The sequence below is a fragment of the Primulina tabacum genome, chromosome 5 (assembly GCF_025594145.1).
Source record: "Primulina tabacum isolate GXHZ01 chromosome 5, ASM2559414v2, whole genome shotgun sequence".
NCBI lineage: Eukaryota > Viridiplantae > Streptophyta > Magnoliopsida > Lamiales > Gesneriaceae > Primulina > Primulina tabacum.
This window is the reverse complement of record NC_134554.1, coordinates 3,227,154-3,244,608: the sequence shown is the minus strand read 5'-3', so window position 1 is coordinate 3,244,608 and position 17,455 is coordinate 3,227,154. Positions and strand designations below refer to the sequence as shown.

The window sequence follows — 17,455 nt, the reverse complement described above, 5'->3', positions numbered from 1 at the left end:
TCAGGCGGCGACGGCAGCTACGGCTGCGTCGGGCAGGCGTCGGGGAGGCGGCGGCGGAGACGGAGACGGCGGCGTCTGCGGCGGCGGAAAGAGAGAAGACAGGCGACGCGATAGTGTCCTCTCTTTTGAGCATAAATAGAATGAAAGACACGGACTTTAAAGCCCAGCCCGATTTCTTTTAAATGATTTTCCATCTTGCCATAGGAATTTCAATTTTGTCAATTAACCCCTAAAATTTTTAAATATTTACAATTTTGTCCAGAAATATCCGAAAAATTTATCCACTTGTGATATTGTCCGCTTTGGCTCGTAGCCTCATAGCTCTAAAATGCGTCATAACGTACGGCGATCACACATACTGGCTCTGATACCAACTGTGAGTGCCTCTTATCCTAATCACGATTTATTAATATGCAATCATGATTAAGCAGTAAACAGCGGGAAATTGAGTTAAAATTTTGTGTTTGAACCTATAAAAATTTTGGCATGATCTTTCCATAGATAAGACATACCAGAAAATTAAATACTCAAAATAAACAACATATGCCCTCAATAAACACAACATAAAAACGTGACAGTCAAACATAATTATGACATATACAAACCACATGTACCACCTGTAATACCTCCACACAAAAGACATGATATCCCCCTCTTGAGGGGTCAAAAACCCTAATACAAGACATCAAGAAACCACGTTATATAACATATAAATGCAATAATGTGAAGCATGAATGCAATTCATGAATAAGTGCACTATCAAGATATCAGGAGTCAAATGATCCGATATCGACAATCATACATATATGCTCGAGCTAGTCCACGACTGAGCGGACCGTGCCTGGGATATGGCCCATTCTCGGAGCCAACAACTACCTCAACATATAATGTTGAGTCTATATCTTATTGAGATCGAGTCATATTATATATATATATAATGGATCTCATTCGAAATATAACTCGATCTCAATAAGATATAGACTCAACATTATATGTTCAATGATATTGATATGTCTAACTAAAATAAATTGTGTGTGAACAAAAGAAATATTTATTTTATTTTGCATATTAATTATCAGCTAATAATATGTGATTCAACATATAATATCACATAAATCAACAAATAAATCATACACAAGATCGTCATATGCCTCTGTCAGACATCGTGAAAATAACTTATCTTTATGTAACTCAACAATTTATCAGTAATTTAAATCCTTAAGAAAATCCTGGAAATGTCAACTTAGACAAATCACCTGAATATTAATTCAAATGGTCTTATTATCATATAAAAATTTCACAACCATATAAATTCACTAAAAAAATCCAAAATCAACTATTTAGGCATTTTAAATTCCTAAAATTCTAATATTCGACTAAAATACCTAAAATCAATCATTTTCATTTTATTCATCGTAAAATAATATTTTTAGCTTTAAATGACGCTAAACTAATATTCAAGTGACTAACTTTTCTAGTTTCCCAAAATTTGTACTTTATCTCAAAAAGTCAAAATATTCGAATTCCATTATTTTATTAACTTGAATTATTGTAAAAAATTATAGGTTAACCAGATTATACATCCAACTCGCACAATTCTGGAACCTACAACAGTAACCCAATATGTAATCAATAATGATACAATATTTGAGTCAAATTGAATTAAATTCACTCAGACAACAATTTGCACCGATGCAACTTGTAGTCCCAACAACAGTGACCGGAAAAATCGAGTTTTAACACCTTCAACAAGGAACAAAGTGGTCGGAAACCGGAGCTCGCGGCAACACTAGATTGGAATCACGTCGGATGTAGCTGAACGCGGCTGTACTGGTCGGAAAATGGTCGAACCTTTATGAAATCTTGCTTCCCGCAACTAGGCCAAACTTTAAACGACCAAACCCTGAATTTTTCCCACGTTTTTTGGCAAAGAAGGCGCGGGGTAGTCGACCGGCTGCCGTTTCGGGATTTGTCCCAGGGTATGTGTTTCGCTCTCTTCGTTTCTCTCCTAGTTGCTTTGCTGCTGCCATTTTGCATCTTCCAAGTTCATGTATTTTCTAAGTCTTCTCACGTTTTTTCCCCTCCCAACCATGCGTGTTCTCTTAAAGAGTTTCATGTAATCATTTTAATTTGGCGATAGTGTTGCTCAGTCTCGGTGTGTTGGTGGTTCGGGCTTATCTGCTTCTAATGGTTAGCTGCTTTGTTCTTTTCATCATGTTTGTATGCATCGATTGGATCGTTTTCCCCCCTTTGATCTATTTATATCTTTTTTATGTCGCACGTGCTATTGTCATTCAATGATATAATTTCATCCTACAACATGTATTATGTCCGTTCCTATGGCATGTTCTTCTATTAGTAAGTATTATGTTGTTTTTATCGTGTCTTTATTTTACTTATATTTTTTTCATTTGTTTTTCTATTTTCATTTTTTTCTACATGAAATACGTGGGTTTTTTTTCTAACTGTATTCTAAAAAAAATTCAGACAATGAATGAGATATTGCTCGTGTCAATGTCTTGGCATTGGTGCCTTCATGTCGATTTTGTGGCGCACATAGATTCTCATGTCAAGCTCCATATTTTTGTTGCGAGTTGGTTAATATGATGTTTGTTTTTCTCGGACGCCGATGTTGATAGAGAACTCATGGTCTTTGTTGATGGAGATTATCAAAGTAAACCCTTATGCACACCTTCTAAAGAAGATAAATCAGCATTCTTCTATCATAAACATAAGATTGCATATTTCCAAAAATATACACGTCTACCAGAGATATTATAATAGCCGATCTGCTGATCAAGTGGCGCTATTTGGGTCGAAGACAATGATGATGCTAACATTCTATATGATAGGAACATAGTTGTTTGTGGTCGTGATGGTCAGACCCATCATATACAACATTATTATGGTTGTTATGATCTCTTGCAGTATCCATTTTTTTCCCGTATGGGGATAATGGGTGGCAACAAAACATTCCAAATATTAAAATTGGCCTGCCTGTGTTGACGTGCATGAGAGTTTGTTGCCACTTGCAGATTTCGATCCCTTCGATCATATTTTTGCTAGTAAAAGTCGTGGTGTGTTTTGACTCTTTTACCTCAAACTTAATCTCATCGTTTAAACTATTGAATATTAGCAGATAATCCGGATCCCCACATTGTAATGGCTCAAATAATAATATGAGATTAATGATAGTTATTGGACCAAGTCAAAGTCGTAAGAAAAACGTGTAATAAAAGAAAATGGGGACTTCGAATACTAAAGTGTACACTTTGACTAATCAATTAAAAATAGACAATTAAAGTGTGTAATTGACTAATCAATTAAAGTTATTTCTCCTTTTCCTTCACGTAAGAATCCTCTTCCTTTCTCTCCTTCCATTTTCGAATTCTATTCCTCATTTTATGAGTGATTTGCTCAAGTAAATTATGAAATAAAGATAGATTTGTGATCGTCTCACCATGGGCTTCAAGATGATGTAAGTATTTTCCACTTTTATTCAAGTTTGAAATTGATTCGAAATTTAGGATTGATATTTGAGATATTAAGATGTTGGAGATGTTGTATTTGTCTTGGTTTAAATTTAAAGGAAATATGAGCATGGTTAGAGTTGAGCAAGATTTCGGTTAAACCGAATTAACCGACCGAACCGAGTAAATTCAGAAATTCGTTTTGGTTACTTCGGAAATTCGGTTTTCACATTTAAAAAATTCGGTTATATCAGTTAATCGGTTCGGTTACTGTTTTAATTTTTGAAATCGGTTAACCGAATTAACCGATATAATAAATACTATTATTTAATACATTTTTATTATTTATCAATTTTTATATATAAATACTGTTATTTTATAAAAAATGTATTAATTGTGTTCAAACAAAATTTATACATTTGTGATGTGTGTGATTTTATGTTTTTATGCATTTGTGTAGACTGTAGTGTTCAAGAAAATTTACATATATAATTAAAGTTAAATCATAATTTTTTTTAAACTTATCGATTCGGGTTTCATCGGTTATGAAAATTAATTCGGTCGGTTCGTATGACTAAATATTTCGGTTGGCTAATTTGGTTTGGTCGGTAACCGAACCGACCGAAGGCTCACCCCTGAGGATGGTTCTTTGTTTCTGTGCAAAAACAACTTTTGTACCTTCTGATTTTCGTGTATATGGAATTGGTGTGGTTGGATTTGGTGTTAGGGTCTTCATCAAAGTTGTAGAGCATCGAGTTAACTTCGAATTGGTTCTTGAATCACTCAATGGTTTGTTTTATTAGAACTGTCTTTGTTTATTTGGCTTTTGCTTGGGACATGCTTTTATATTTTTGGAGAGATGCTGCCCGTTTTATTTTAGAAAATTTGAAAAAAAATTCACCCATTTATAATTAATAGGCATAGATGTCGAACTGGGCCCCACACACATACTACCCGGATCTTCTTAAATCAGGTAATATCAGTTGTTGTCAATATCAATTTCGTAACACATTAATCAAACACAATGTATTATAAAAATATCACAATGCTACATTTACAAAACCTCATATGAAATCGTCTTACAAATCAATTTTGTGAGACGAATCTCCAACCACTTATTATAAATATTAATTGTATGTTCAAAATATAATTTTTCAGTGCAAATATATCATTAATTGTTTGTTATGTTATGAAAAAATATATAATATATGTTGATTTAAGCGAAAAAATGTTATTTCAAAAATATAACTTTTGACTGTAAATATAAATCGAATCAACCCGTCTCCTTGTGCACTCGGAGACCTAAACTAGGTCATCAATAGTCTAGTTTAAAACTTATTTTATTACACAGTTCTCTAAAAAATGGATTATACTGTTGTAATATAAATTAGTAAATAAATAAATAACTATTTAAAATAGAAATCTAGATATCATATTTTTTTTAGGTTAGAGTTTTTTTTATATATAATATAATTTACATCGATTCAAACATAAAAATTATTCGAAAAATTACTCTCTTTTAAAAAATTCCATCTAGTTTCTAGACCGCCTCTCTATTTTTTAATTTTACTGCGGGGGTGGGAAATATAAATATAATTCTCCCTAAATGGGAGGTGGAAGATCCAAATCAAGCCACTCGCTCGTATCTAAACCTACTAACCTTTATCTCTGAGCAGAACTTGGGCGAATTCAGCTCCGATTGCATTGGGAAATGGCGAAATTGGGTTTCCTTCCATCATTTACGGTATCAAAATTGCTACTTCTCTTCGCAATTACATTACTGCTAACTCTGTTGTGGGCATCGAATGTGGAAGCAAAGCCTAAATCTCCAGCAGCATTCGTCCAAAAGACCATATCTTCTCGTTCAATTGTTATCTTCTCCAAATCTTATTGCCCGTACGAATGGAGCCCTTTTCTCTATTTCGTTTCTTTGTAATCGTGGAACTCTTTATTAGTTAGGTTTTCTTTATAATTTCACGTCCATCTTTTTGTTATATTTTTTTGGTTCATCCTGATCTGCTATCAGGATTCAGGATATAAACCGATATTTGACTCTTAACAATTAAACATGTTCTATTAGTTATGACTTTCACATCCTTATTGGTTCTGTAAGAAGTTGCCTTGCAATCTGTATCTGGGTAGAACATGTTTTAACTTTTACATTACTTGGCTCTAAGTTGTGAATTGCTACGGTTTATGGGAATTTGGCATAAGCTTGAGATGTACGAATGATTCTTGTAACTTAATTTATTCATACACGGCAGTAATCTTAAATTTATAATGTTGACATTGTACCCTTTTGTTGTTGTGATTGACATACAGATACTGCAGAAGGGTAAAAGCTGTCTTTAAAGAGTTGAAGCAAGAGCCGTATGTTGTTGAACTTGATGAGAGAGGTTTGTTCTTTAGAAGCTGTATTCTTATCCTCCGATTGTGTACATATTGCTGCTATCGCGTAGTATTGCTTGATATCAAACTAAAGATGCGAATGATTAGCTTAAGTCGAGCTCGAGATCTAAAAGGACAAAATGAACTTTACCTAAAGCTCATCGAGTCTAAAATAAAATAGCTCGAGCATGTGAGCTCAGGTTGGGTTCATAGATCTTCTTTTATGAACATGTTTGTGGGCTCAGACCACGAGTTCTTCGCAAATTAGGATTTATAATTGTGTTATAATCATGAAAGTATTGTGTGTTATAATCATGAAAGTATTCCGGCTGACAGTTCTGATCAAATCTAAGAACGATCAATTGATCTCGTGTCAAGCTAACAGTTCTGCTATCCTAGTCGAAGAATGCATCAATTAAAAATTTGGAGTAATAACATGAATTAAAGGGTGGCAAGTAGAAAGACAGGGAAATAGGAAACCTGGAACAAACTTCTGCGGTTTCTTACTTTCAGTTAGATTCGTGTGAGGTTACTGGGTGTTGTCCTTGTAAAATGCATGCAGAGGATGGAGCAAACATTCAAGATGCTTTAAGTCAGATTGTAGGGAGGCGAACCGTACCACAGGTTTTCATCAATGGAAAACACATCGGTGGTTCTGATGGTAAATTCTTGTCCCAAGTACTCGACTACAAATTTCTTTCCTCCTTGTGTAATGATTTGAAAAAATTACATCACAGATACTGTTGAAGCATATGAAAACGGCGAACTCGGAAAACTTCTTGGCATTTCTACAGAAGGAAAAGAAGATCTTTGAGCTTGTTGTGGTTCCTTTTTCCATGGAAACTATACTTTGAAGATGCCGTAGATTTAGTTTCTTTCGGCTATTGAACATTGGTCTTCATTTTTGTGGACAGATATTCTAGCTTCGTAATAATAATGATAGATAAATTTTCCTATAGCATTTTACTTGGTGAATATTTTCAAAGGTTACGCTGAGATAACATGAATTGTTGAATTCGTAAAGAAGTTGATATGATTAAGGAACTTGAAAACACATCTAATGGAATTTTGAAGTACATATATTTAAAAAAACAGAAGAGGATTTAACCTTTGGATGAATGTAAAAAGGGTTGGTTTTCATTTTTATTTCTAAATAGAAATATAAATAGAAGCATTAGCTCAAAAATCAAATTTTAACTTACGCACTTTTTATATGTTTTTTAAAAATAGTTTTTTGTAGTCAACTCACACTATTTTTTTTAAAAAAATGATTTTAACTTGATGACTCGATACCGAAAATTCGGTATACCGAACGGTATACCGAATTTTCGGTATGGAAAAATTTCATACCGGTACCGTACCGACACCGAAAATTTTGTCGGTATACCGAAAAAATGTCGGTATACCGAAAAAAGTATACCGACATTTTTTCGGTATACCGATCTTAAATTTAAAAAAAATAATAATAAAAATATTTTCGGTACCGAAAAAAAAAAATTTCATATCGATACCGATACCGAAAATTTCGGTACGGGTACGGTATCGAAATGTTCGGTGTACCGATTTTTTCGGTAAGTTCGGTATTTTTTTCGGTACGATTTTTCGGTATTTCGGTATTTTTTCCCACCCCTATTCTGGACGAAGTTCTTGAATTTGGAATAGATTTGCAACTACTTCAGGTTTATCAGAAAAGTGTAGCCCTAAATGCTACCAACACATAAATAAAGGGTGTAGCCAAAAACTTCAATCGTATATTCATTATAGAGATTTAATTACATTTAATGATTTTTTTTAAATGATAGGTTTCCGTGGATTTGATAAATTTTTATAAACTCTTATAAATCTCAAAGATTTGTAAATAGAATTCCGTGGAATTTTGTGAATTTTTGTAGATTGATTTTGATAGATATTTGCAAATATTTTATGTAAAATTTTGTACTTTTATGAATAATATATATATTATAGTTTCTTTGAACTAATAGTTATTTAGCATAACTAACATCTTCATTTTGAAATAAATTTACTTATTAAAAAATAAATATATTTAATATATGAAAAAAACATAATTCAATTTAAAAAAAATCAACATTTCAAAAATATATATATATATATATAATTTATTTGAACTAATAATTATTTAACATAAATAACATCTTCACTTTGAACGTTGAAAGAATATAGATGACGAAAAAGAATAAGTTGGCAATATCTCCATCTCTTCAATTCTAGACGAAACGTTCTTCATCAAATATTCTAAACTTTCCAAATATCCCTCAAGTTCTTGCAAATCCATCCACTCAATTTGCTGATCCCACCAGAATTCACGCTCCTTGATTTCTCGATTCGTTGCAGTACCAATCACTTCTTTCTTTTCTCCAACATTCTAACAGCCTCCTTGTACTCAGTTCTGGCATCATCTATATGGCTGATATAATTAGTAATAAAACCATCTCCCATATCGTATCTTTGACTCGTGGATTCCGCAGATGGGTTGTGGAATTCGTAAAACTTCTTTGCCGGAGATTGTACGATAATAGAGAGTTCTGAATCGCACAGAATGCATAATTCACTAGTCTTTTTGAATAGCAATGTTCGTCTTTTGGTGAACGTGAATGACTTGCAAGCTTGCTTTTTTCTGTATTTTTTTCATTTCAATCTTGCGACGACCATTGTAAGTTTCTTTCTCCCATTGAGGTTCTCCATATGCGACGACATATAAAATTAGGAGAAGTGTTCTTCTCCTTAATTCATGTTCATGTTGTCTTTGTGCAGAGGGTTTATGTTTATAAAGTATGCAAAAACCCAATTGAAATCTAATGTATATTAGTTTCCCAATTAAAATATGATATATATTAGTTTCTCGATAAAAATCTGATACATAATCGTTTTAAACAAAAAAGATGTGATTATCGCGTGATACGTTAAAATCTATGGAAATTCTACAGTATTTGCGGTGACAAACACATCAGAAACGTTATTCTCCGATAAAATCATAGAAAAAAAAAACAAATCTTTGAATGAATTTATGCCAGATACCTTGAAATCGACGAACACCAACGGAAACAATCAAAAGTCAATCGCCAAAATCGAAAGCGAGCAAAAACGGAAACAGATCTGAGAGGCGGATTCTGTTGTGGGTAAAAATGCAAGTATAATTCGGAATTGAAATCCTGCGAACTTCTTAGCGAGGCTGGAAACAAAGAAAACGCGCTTAGGCAAACCGAAAGACCCAGAACAACGGGGGCATCTGCTATCGTGCGCTGGTGATGCAATAAATTGACATATTGATATATTAACTAATATAAATTATTTAATTAAGACAAATTAATATATAATCAAACTAAAAAATCAATTTTATCATTGACATAAATTATTTTTAAGTTAAATAATCATTGATAATTGAGCTCAATTGGTACCAGGATTGTGCTAAGTACCTATATATCCATGTGGTCTTAGGTTCGATCTTGGGAAGGCAAGGCACAAGCTTCAGTGCATGGGCTGAAAAGTTCTATGGGTAACCCGTACGACGCCTATGGAAAGCCCGTGAGGGAAGAGTTCCATAGATGGGCCAAGGCCCATAGAGCAGAGCCCAAGATCGGGATAGCCTTGGGTCGATCGGGGCAGTGGGCCGTATGGGCGGTCCACTGGGCCTGTAATGGGTCGTTACAATAAAAGGCGCCTTTTATTGTAACGATCCAATGCTATCCCGATCTTGGGCTCTGCTCTATGGGTTCTCTCTGGAACTCTAGACTCTTCCCTCACGGGCTTTCCATAGGCATCGTTACTTATAAGCTACTCCAGCCCATGCACTGGAGTTTGTACCTCTCCAGGATCGAACCTAAGACCACATGGATATATAGGTATTTAGCACAATCCTGGTACCAATTGTGTCATCTATATTGGCCATCTCGAACTCTTGAAAATTTATTTATATATTTTCAAGTAAATATCCAAGAGCGACTACTGTTCGGTTAATTTTCGTCGCACTGGATTTTCAGAAATCGAATAATATGAACCAATGTTACACAACATACACCGAATTTATAGAGAAGAACCGAACTAATCATACCAAAACAAATGATATATGATAGAAAGACCATAAATTTAAGATTGAATGCATAATTTTTCAAGTTCTAAAAAATATATAAAATTTAAAATTGGCAATAGTAAATAGTCTTCTCGCACTCTAATAAAAATGAGATAATTGTTAATTAGCGTGTCATATTTTTAAATAAATTATTCCAACTTTCAATTCAAACAATATATTTTTTTCATAGAAACATATTCATCCAAAAATAAATGAAACCTCGTGTATTAGTATTAAACTAAAAAAGCGGATATTTAGTCGGACATTAATTCTTAAGCAAGATTAAGTCAAGTTTTTATAGGAACATCATCTTTACGTCATGGTTTTCATTTTTATTGATTTTGGATTAAATCAAGCTAATAGGCTAGCTAATTCTACCTGGTACTTCTCGTCCTAAGATTCTCATCGGATTTCTCTATTGCTTTAGTTCAAGGTGGTTTAAGTCAAAACCAAAGGCGTTGGTTGGTTTTATCTATTTATCATCACATTAGGTAATTTGTTTTTCAACATCGATCAACTATTAATTAAAAAAATGACATATTCATATATATTTTAAATATACTTTTCCTCCCCCTCCCCACACACACTTTTATTATTTTGAATTAGTTATACTTACCAGTTACTACCATGTTAAATAAATATATTATCGATGCGTTGTGTTCGTATATATGGAAGTGTTCAATTTATTACCTAAAATGAATTTCATTTATTAAAAATATTTGCTCATGGCTCGTATATATTGTAACGAAAACACAATATTTTTTTTATATTGATAAATATCCGTTCTCTAATGAATTTCATGTTGGTTGGTTACAATAATTAATTTAAATTAAAATATTGGATGGTACTTTTGAAAGCGGGGGGATGTTTTACCGAATAAAACTAAAAAATCAGGCGATCGATCTACCATTAAATTTTAAAAATATAAAACAAAATATCATGGAAATGTTCGAGTTGGTGGAGTATATAAATACTTGACAAATGATCATAAGTTAGATTTCATCTTGGACGAACCCGTCGCATAAAGATTTTCTCCGTGCCTTGTGCATGCTTGTGAGTAGTGCCTCTGGGCATGCGTTCCGCCGGCCGATATAAACTTACTTTTATTGTTATCCATGCATGTTTTTTCATATAAATTATCATTGTAATGTGGATCAGGATTCAGGAGGAATAAACATATTTCACAATATGAGCGGCCCGCCTATAGAGTCCGTACAATCGTATATTTTAAATATTATATAATTGAAACTCAAAAACTTTATTTTCATAATTTCATCCTCCTACTTCATTGGCTATTCCAAACCGCCAGGGAATATTAATTGCATCGAATCCAATTGTGTAGTCAAACATTGACTGTATCAATTACCACATTTTTAACGTTAACTGAAGGGTTACAAAACAAAAACGTAAAAATGCGCATCAGTCCAAAGGTTGGATATCGACTCATAATTTATTTCACCAGTAAAAAAAAATATTTGCTATCATTTGGACACGGATATTAGAATATTGAAGAATGATTTGATAAATAAATTTTAAATGATCTCTATAATTCATAATTTAAATCTGTTGCATCAATGGATACGAAGTAATTTTGCATCCATAAAATTGTAGAAACGTCTAAATTTTAATTCCAAATATTTCAATGCAGACGCATTCTAAAAAAATCGCAGTCGGGCTACAGAGGGAAGAAGATGCGTCGGGAAATTAGTAAGTTGCAATTACCTGCAGAATTGCCAAACAACTTCCTATTGGTTTGCTTAATTTAATTTGAAGTATTGTTGGCCTTGTTTCAAATAAAAACCGACTCTATGTCCATTCTACCGGTATCAACAAAATAGAAGCATGATTATAATAAGATACATTTGGAAACCAGCAGCAAAGTTCGTAAGAAGCAAACTACCATGCTAAAAATATTGTTGTCATACGACAGTGTATGACTAGTTATGTGAATATCTTCCATTTGCAAGAAACAACCAGAGATATATTCAGGGAGGAGAAAGCCTCGACGCAGACCTCATACCAATTGGCAAACTTAACCGGCTGTGGACTTGTAGTGAAACTCATCAATTGTAGAATAAACCAACCCCTCTGATTCAAGAGATTCCATAGTTTCTCTGTCAAGATAAAAACATTGGTTAATATGCCATCGGTTGCTTCTCGAAAAATCTCCCCAACACATGTAGAGAGGAGAAAGTGGACATACAGAATTTTTTCTTGGGAAATTTTAAGCTTTTGCGCTATTTCATTCCGGTGAATACCCTTTTCCTGTGCACTGAAAATGGAAAGAACTCAGATACGGTCAAAAAACAAAATTGTGACGATAGAACCATGAAGAATAATTTATAGAATCGTAGATCAGAGAAAGTGTCAATCATCCCTGACAGATTCCAGGATTACATTGTAAGCATACTTGTACAATTGGAACATTACATGGCTTTTGCTACCAAAAGGCCAGAAACTAGCGAAAGTTTGTTTTTGAAACCCAAAACTGGTCGCTCATTACAGTGACAAACCTGATGTTATATACCTGTTCATGGAGTTCACATTCTGTTCGCTGGGAACAGTAAATGCTAAAAGATTATTCGATAATAAAATATATAATTTTACTTGGGGTCATGCACCACTGAGGTTAGTATAAAAACAGAGATGTGGCATGTGGCTACTGAACTGAGAATTTTTTCAAGGATCTTCCTGAATTTGAGGGGAGTTATAGATGAACGACATGCTTAAAAGCTGATCCCGATGATGAAGCTGTGGCCAATCTGTAACCATCAATGATTTACTCAATCCTGAAACACTGGTTTATATACTCCAGATTTTAATAAAACCAGTCAAATGTAATTATGCATTTAAGTATGCCAGAGTTTGTTGTCACATTCAAGGGATTGAGAGGCTCAATTCACTCATAACACCTTCAACTATTCAAAAACGATATTAGACGAGACCAAAGTCTGAAAACACTTTAAACGTATACCTCAATATATTTATATATTTTTCAGGCTCATAGTATATGCCGACACAAACTAATCGAAATGAAATTATAACTAGTTGCAGCGAGTTAAACAAAGATGTTACATATGCCCACCTTTTATACACATAATTATTTAATTTGATTTTCATGGAATTGCCTTATGCATGCACATCGACAAACAGAGGTACAAGTACATCTCAAGACACGCTAACATGAATCTTGCAACGACGAGCAGTTCTTAGATGACTTACAGGGATGACGGTTGTTGCAGATAGTCCAAAACCATCTTATCTATGTTCCCGAGTCCGTCCAAGTTGTACTCCTGAGAGACCTAGATAATAAAAATAAACAGAAGATGCAGGTACTAGGAAATTTTTTGCAAATTCAGGATACACATAAGAAAACAAGTCAAGATGAGAACTAACTTGACTAGACAAGGAAGCATTGTAGGGATTAGGAGTTCCAATAACCAAGGAAGATGAAGAGGGGCCAGAAACACCACTCTGTATATTGGCAACGATACTATGAAACTAAACTGTTGATTTTTTTTTAATTAAAATAAGAAAATTGGAAACAAGCATAAATTTCAATTTCTCCCACAAATTTGCATGAGACACATCTGTCTTAGACAGGATAATACCTTTATTCTGTGACTGGAGGAGCAGTGGGAATGTATACACTCAAGAAAATGGGTTGCTATCTCATTATAATTAGTCACGGGCCTGGAAGGAAGAAAAATTCAATATCCCATCATCAAGTGTGGATTGAAAAATGTTTTCTTGCAGTAAGGAGAGTAGTAGGGGACATGGTGGCATGGCAGCCAAAATTCACAAAGACATCGGAACAATTTGGCTTTTATGTGGCTAGAATTTCCTATTCTTTCTTGTAGATAGGCTTCTTGGGCCTAAAAAGTAAAATACTTCAACTACTGGCATCCAAAATGACCAAGGAAAATTGCCCAATTCCTTCAGCCATTGCTAATAAAAATTTACCTGATTGCATATACCACGACCTGCCTTCTACCCTTGACACTCTTCAAATGTCCATGAACTCGAACATAAGTTTCATCCCTGCTTTATATCAAACAAGTAAGGATTCAAAGTAAATAAAAGCATCCATAGCAAATAGATTGAAGATCAAAAACTTGAAATGTTACGTTAATCCTTCCACTTCCATGGTATCCTGAGAATCATTTATCCTGGCAATCATACAAGTATGCCCATGTTAATCCACAGTCAAACAGAAACAAATATCTCATAAGCATTGACTTTGTAAGGTCACTCAAGAACTCCGCAAACTATCAAGCATGAAACAGACACAAACCTAGGAATCAAATTTAGAGGTTAAGGCAGGGGGAAATTTCATGTATTTTAGCAGAGCGAAACTTATATCTTTATCATTTCCCTTCACCAATGGGTCCAATACTTACCACCTATGGCAGCCAATTCGGCCGGTACCATCATCAATCACAAATGAAACATCAGTAACCCTTTGAGACTTGTCATAAGTCATTCCAACCAATTTTACCTACAAAAGCAAAACAAAATTTGACAAATGAAACACAGTAACCTTGTGCACGTCTTATGCACTGAAGCTGAAGTAAGGAAAAAGATAATTGAAACGAAAAAAAATTCTAGTGCTGGTTTCTGATGGAGTTTACATGCTCCAAAAAAAAAACAAGGTATAGAAGGGTGGTGCCCAAACCCAATTACCCCTAAAATACTAAGTAGGTACAGGTTCTCCTTGTACTTGTAAAGCACTTTTCATAAGAAATAAAACAATTTTTGCGAATCCAAGGTCTTCTCTTTTTTATGTAAGCAGAATTTTCACATCTATCGTGTTTTTGTGTAAATTGATTTCCTTTATACGTTGTGTTGTTCTTGCGAAGCTTATTTAAATTGTAAAGCTACATTAAATTGGTGGAAACATTGCTACTAGAGTATTAATCAATGAAACCCCGAGTCCCAAATAAAAAAGAAAAAAACGTCGGTTGATTAATTTTGCAAACGTGAAAAGAAGCTTGCACTCACATTATAGACATCAACACCGTCGATGAGGTAACCGGATTTGTCATCTGCTGAGGGACTCGCTTCAATCAGTTGCTTCACAGTAACGGGATACATAGGTTGATTATCACGACTCTGCTCAGAAAATCACAATCATTATACAAAAATTACCTTGATCTAATTACTACAATTGGCGTTTTTGTGTGATTTTTAGGGCAATTACCTTAGCCGAAGTGGGGGACGGATCAGACGTTTGAGAAGAGATGAATCCGCCGGTGACGGCTGATGCATCGTTTTGGCTGCTCCCGAACATCATTCTGTGGCTTCCTGCTGTGGCGCGTGTGAAATTGAGAAATATAGTTAAAAGTTTTTGTTATGGAGGTATTGAATGGAGGACTTTAAGGAATTTCCGCGCCTTTTTCAATGTTTTCCCGCCATTTTCATGGCCTAATTTCTTTCTTAATATAATCATATTGTTTTGGCATTTAAAAAGTTTACGTGAGTTCGACTTCTAATATCATCGTATTTCATATTACAGTAACGGAAATATGTATAATTTTATTTTGCAAATGATAAATTTTCATGAATGATAGACTAACAAGATTTTACAGACTTGCTAAGTCAATATTTTTAATTTTCATGATATTCGAAATCAGGTAACAGTTTCGTTTAGATGATACATTCAAGTTCAATGACAGACTTACTTGAAAACAGCTTCTCATTGTCTACATTAACAAATTGCACGTTGCCTTTTGCTCTGTACTATGTTTAATACTTCTTCCACCATTGTGGCCAGTTGAGAACACAATAACTTTGAAATTAAACAACTATGTATATTCCAAATCCATTATATGTTTTAAAGATGCCTCTAGGACTGGAATCTTTATCGTAGGCGGTTCAACCTGCAAGCCATGATACTTCTCAGGAGAGAAAACAATGTAAGCATTCCAGTTTTTGTCGAGTTCAAGATAATAGAGACGCTCTCCAGCTGCATACCCGCCCAAAAGTTGGTATGATCTCTCGGATTGCTCCATCGTTTCACAAAATTCCTCTGTGCCTGCAAAAAATTTATCTGGTGACTTTTGTATTTAAGTGTACTAAAACACATCTGTGTACACAGTAAAAAGGAAAAAATAAAGGATTCAGGCTTCAGCAAGGGTGGGAAGATGGTAGCGTGAAAATAAGGGTTGAGAAGACATACATGCAGCCTTCTCTAACTGAGTGTGATATATGAATTCCAAGACTGCTGAAATCTCTTTTTCAAATTGGTGAAATGGTCCGGTATCAAAGTTCATTTTTCGCAACTTGCATAACCCTTCTCCAAGCTCCATCATTGCCCCTTTGTGGTTCTGTCCAAGAAAGGCACGTCTTAAAACAATCAACACTTATATCAGCTATAATCGTTACAAATCGTAATGTTAACCAGAAAATTATATTCTGTTCTTTATACTGAAAGATTCTGGTCTGCTTACTAATTGGTTTTGTGAAAATCTTTATGTTTATAGCTGTTTGAGTTGAATTTGCATGCAACTCTCAATGGAAATAATGGACTCAACAATCTTGCCGATGAACTGATGAATGATCGACTATTGGACATTCACATACAAGAGGAAAAGCTTCATTTACACCAGAAAAAGGAGAGGCGCATAAACAAGTCCAGATATTGGCAATGAGAAGGGCAAGAATACTAGACAAAGATGATGTTCCCAAAAGATGACTCAATACACAAGAAATCGGAGAAAGACATCGACCTGGTTGAAGAGGTGATGAAAGCCAACTGCACATTGTAGAATGCCATGAACAAGAGTTCGTGTGGGCTCTTGGGAATTATTCCACAAACCTTCGAGAACATCGTGGCATTTGTAGTAATCCCTTTTATTGAATAGCGAAACTGCATCATCGAAACTTCCTATTTCTTCTTCGTCGACATCTTTTTCTTGAATGAATCCACCACGAGTGGTGATTCGATACGATTTTAAAGAAAATCGTAAAAAATTTCGGGTTTGAATTAATGGAGAGTCGGTGAATGATGAATAACAAGGGAAGGTATTGGTGTTTGCATTGAGAATTGTTGGCAATCTGTTTGGTGATAGATGAGTAGTTGCTTGTAAGATAGGATTTGGTATAGTAGCCATTGAGAATGGCTATTTGCTGCGGCAAGAAATGTGGTACACGACGTTGTCTGAATTTTGGTTTGTTTTGTAGTTCTTGTGGTTCAGACTACATCTTCCGAACGAAATATCTTGTCCCATTAACTTGAGAATTTGTGTTAGTTTTGAAAGGTGATTCCATACAGAGCCAAATTTTCTGTTATCGACTATTGTAATTAAAATATTGCTACAAAATTATTTTAATTAAAATTCTCATAATTTTTTTAAAAATTAAACCCCATTTTAAAAAAATCCACTATTCTCTAAACAATACTAAATTCCGAAATTATGTGAACAAGAATGAGAAGGATTCTACCAAAGATGATCATCTCATGGAAATAAACAATATGGTTTACCATTTTAATCTGCACAATACGATCCAT

At 34.2% G+C, this 17,455-nt stretch overlaps 3 protein-coding genes and 1 long non-coding RNA gene across 4 annotated transcripts; 1 reads left to right on the top strand and 3 right to left on the bottom strand.

The window, feature by feature from the left end:
- The first annotated feature begins 5,056 nt into the window (after window positions 1-5,056).
- Window positions 5,057-6,816, top strand: LOC142545546 (glutaredoxin-C4). The gene is made up of 4 exons (XM_075652794.1): window positions 5,057-5,366; window positions 5,793-5,866; window positions 6,421-6,519; window positions 6,596-6,816. Exons 1-4 carry the CDS (start codon window positions 5,182-5,184, stop codon window positions 6,670-6,672), a joined length of 435 nt encoding a protein of 144 aa, XP_075508909.1. The 5' UTR covers window positions 5,057-5,181; the 3' UTR covers window positions 6,673-6,816.
- A 1,136-nt stretch (window positions 6,817-7,952) lies between these two features.
- On the bottom strand, window positions 7,953-9,018 carry LOC142544577 (uncharacterized). The gene is made up of 2 exons (XR_012820063.1): window positions 8,895-9,018; window positions 7,953-8,671 (listed from the first exon to the last, which is right to left on the bottom strand). It is a non-coding gene; the product is annotated as an uncharacterized LOC142544577 (long non-coding RNA).
- A 2,560-nt stretch (window positions 9,019-11,578) lies between these two features.
- Window positions 11,579-15,382, bottom strand: LOC142545543 (replication protein A 32 kDa subunit A-like). The gene is made up of 10 exons (XM_075652792.1): window positions 15,146-15,382; window positions 14,947-15,057; window positions 14,346-14,443; window positions 14,073-14,114; window positions 13,909-13,986; window positions 13,557-13,638; window positions 13,342-13,419; window positions 13,168-13,247; window positions 12,149-12,217; window positions 11,579-12,059 (listed from the first exon to the last, which is right to left on the bottom strand). Exons 1-10 carry the CDS (start codon window positions 15,236-15,238, stop codon window positions 11,978-11,980), a joined length of 813 nt encoding a protein of 270 aa, XP_075508907.1. The 5' UTR covers window positions 15,239-15,382; the 3' UTR covers window positions 11,579-11,977.
- Window positions 15,383-15,602: 220 nt separating this feature from the next.
- Window positions 15,603-17,152, bottom strand: LOC142545545 (uncharacterized). Its single transcript, XM_075652793.1, has 3 exons — window positions 16,674-17,152; window positions 16,124-16,271; window positions 15,603-15,979 (listed from the first exon to the last, which is right to left on the bottom strand). Exons 1-3 carry the CDS (start codon window positions 17,055-17,057, stop codon window positions 15,750-15,752), a joined length of 762 nt encoding a protein of 253 aa, XP_075508908.1. The 5' UTR covers window positions 17,058-17,152; the 3' UTR covers window positions 15,603-15,749.
- Window positions 17,153-17,455: the final 303 nt, after the last annotated feature.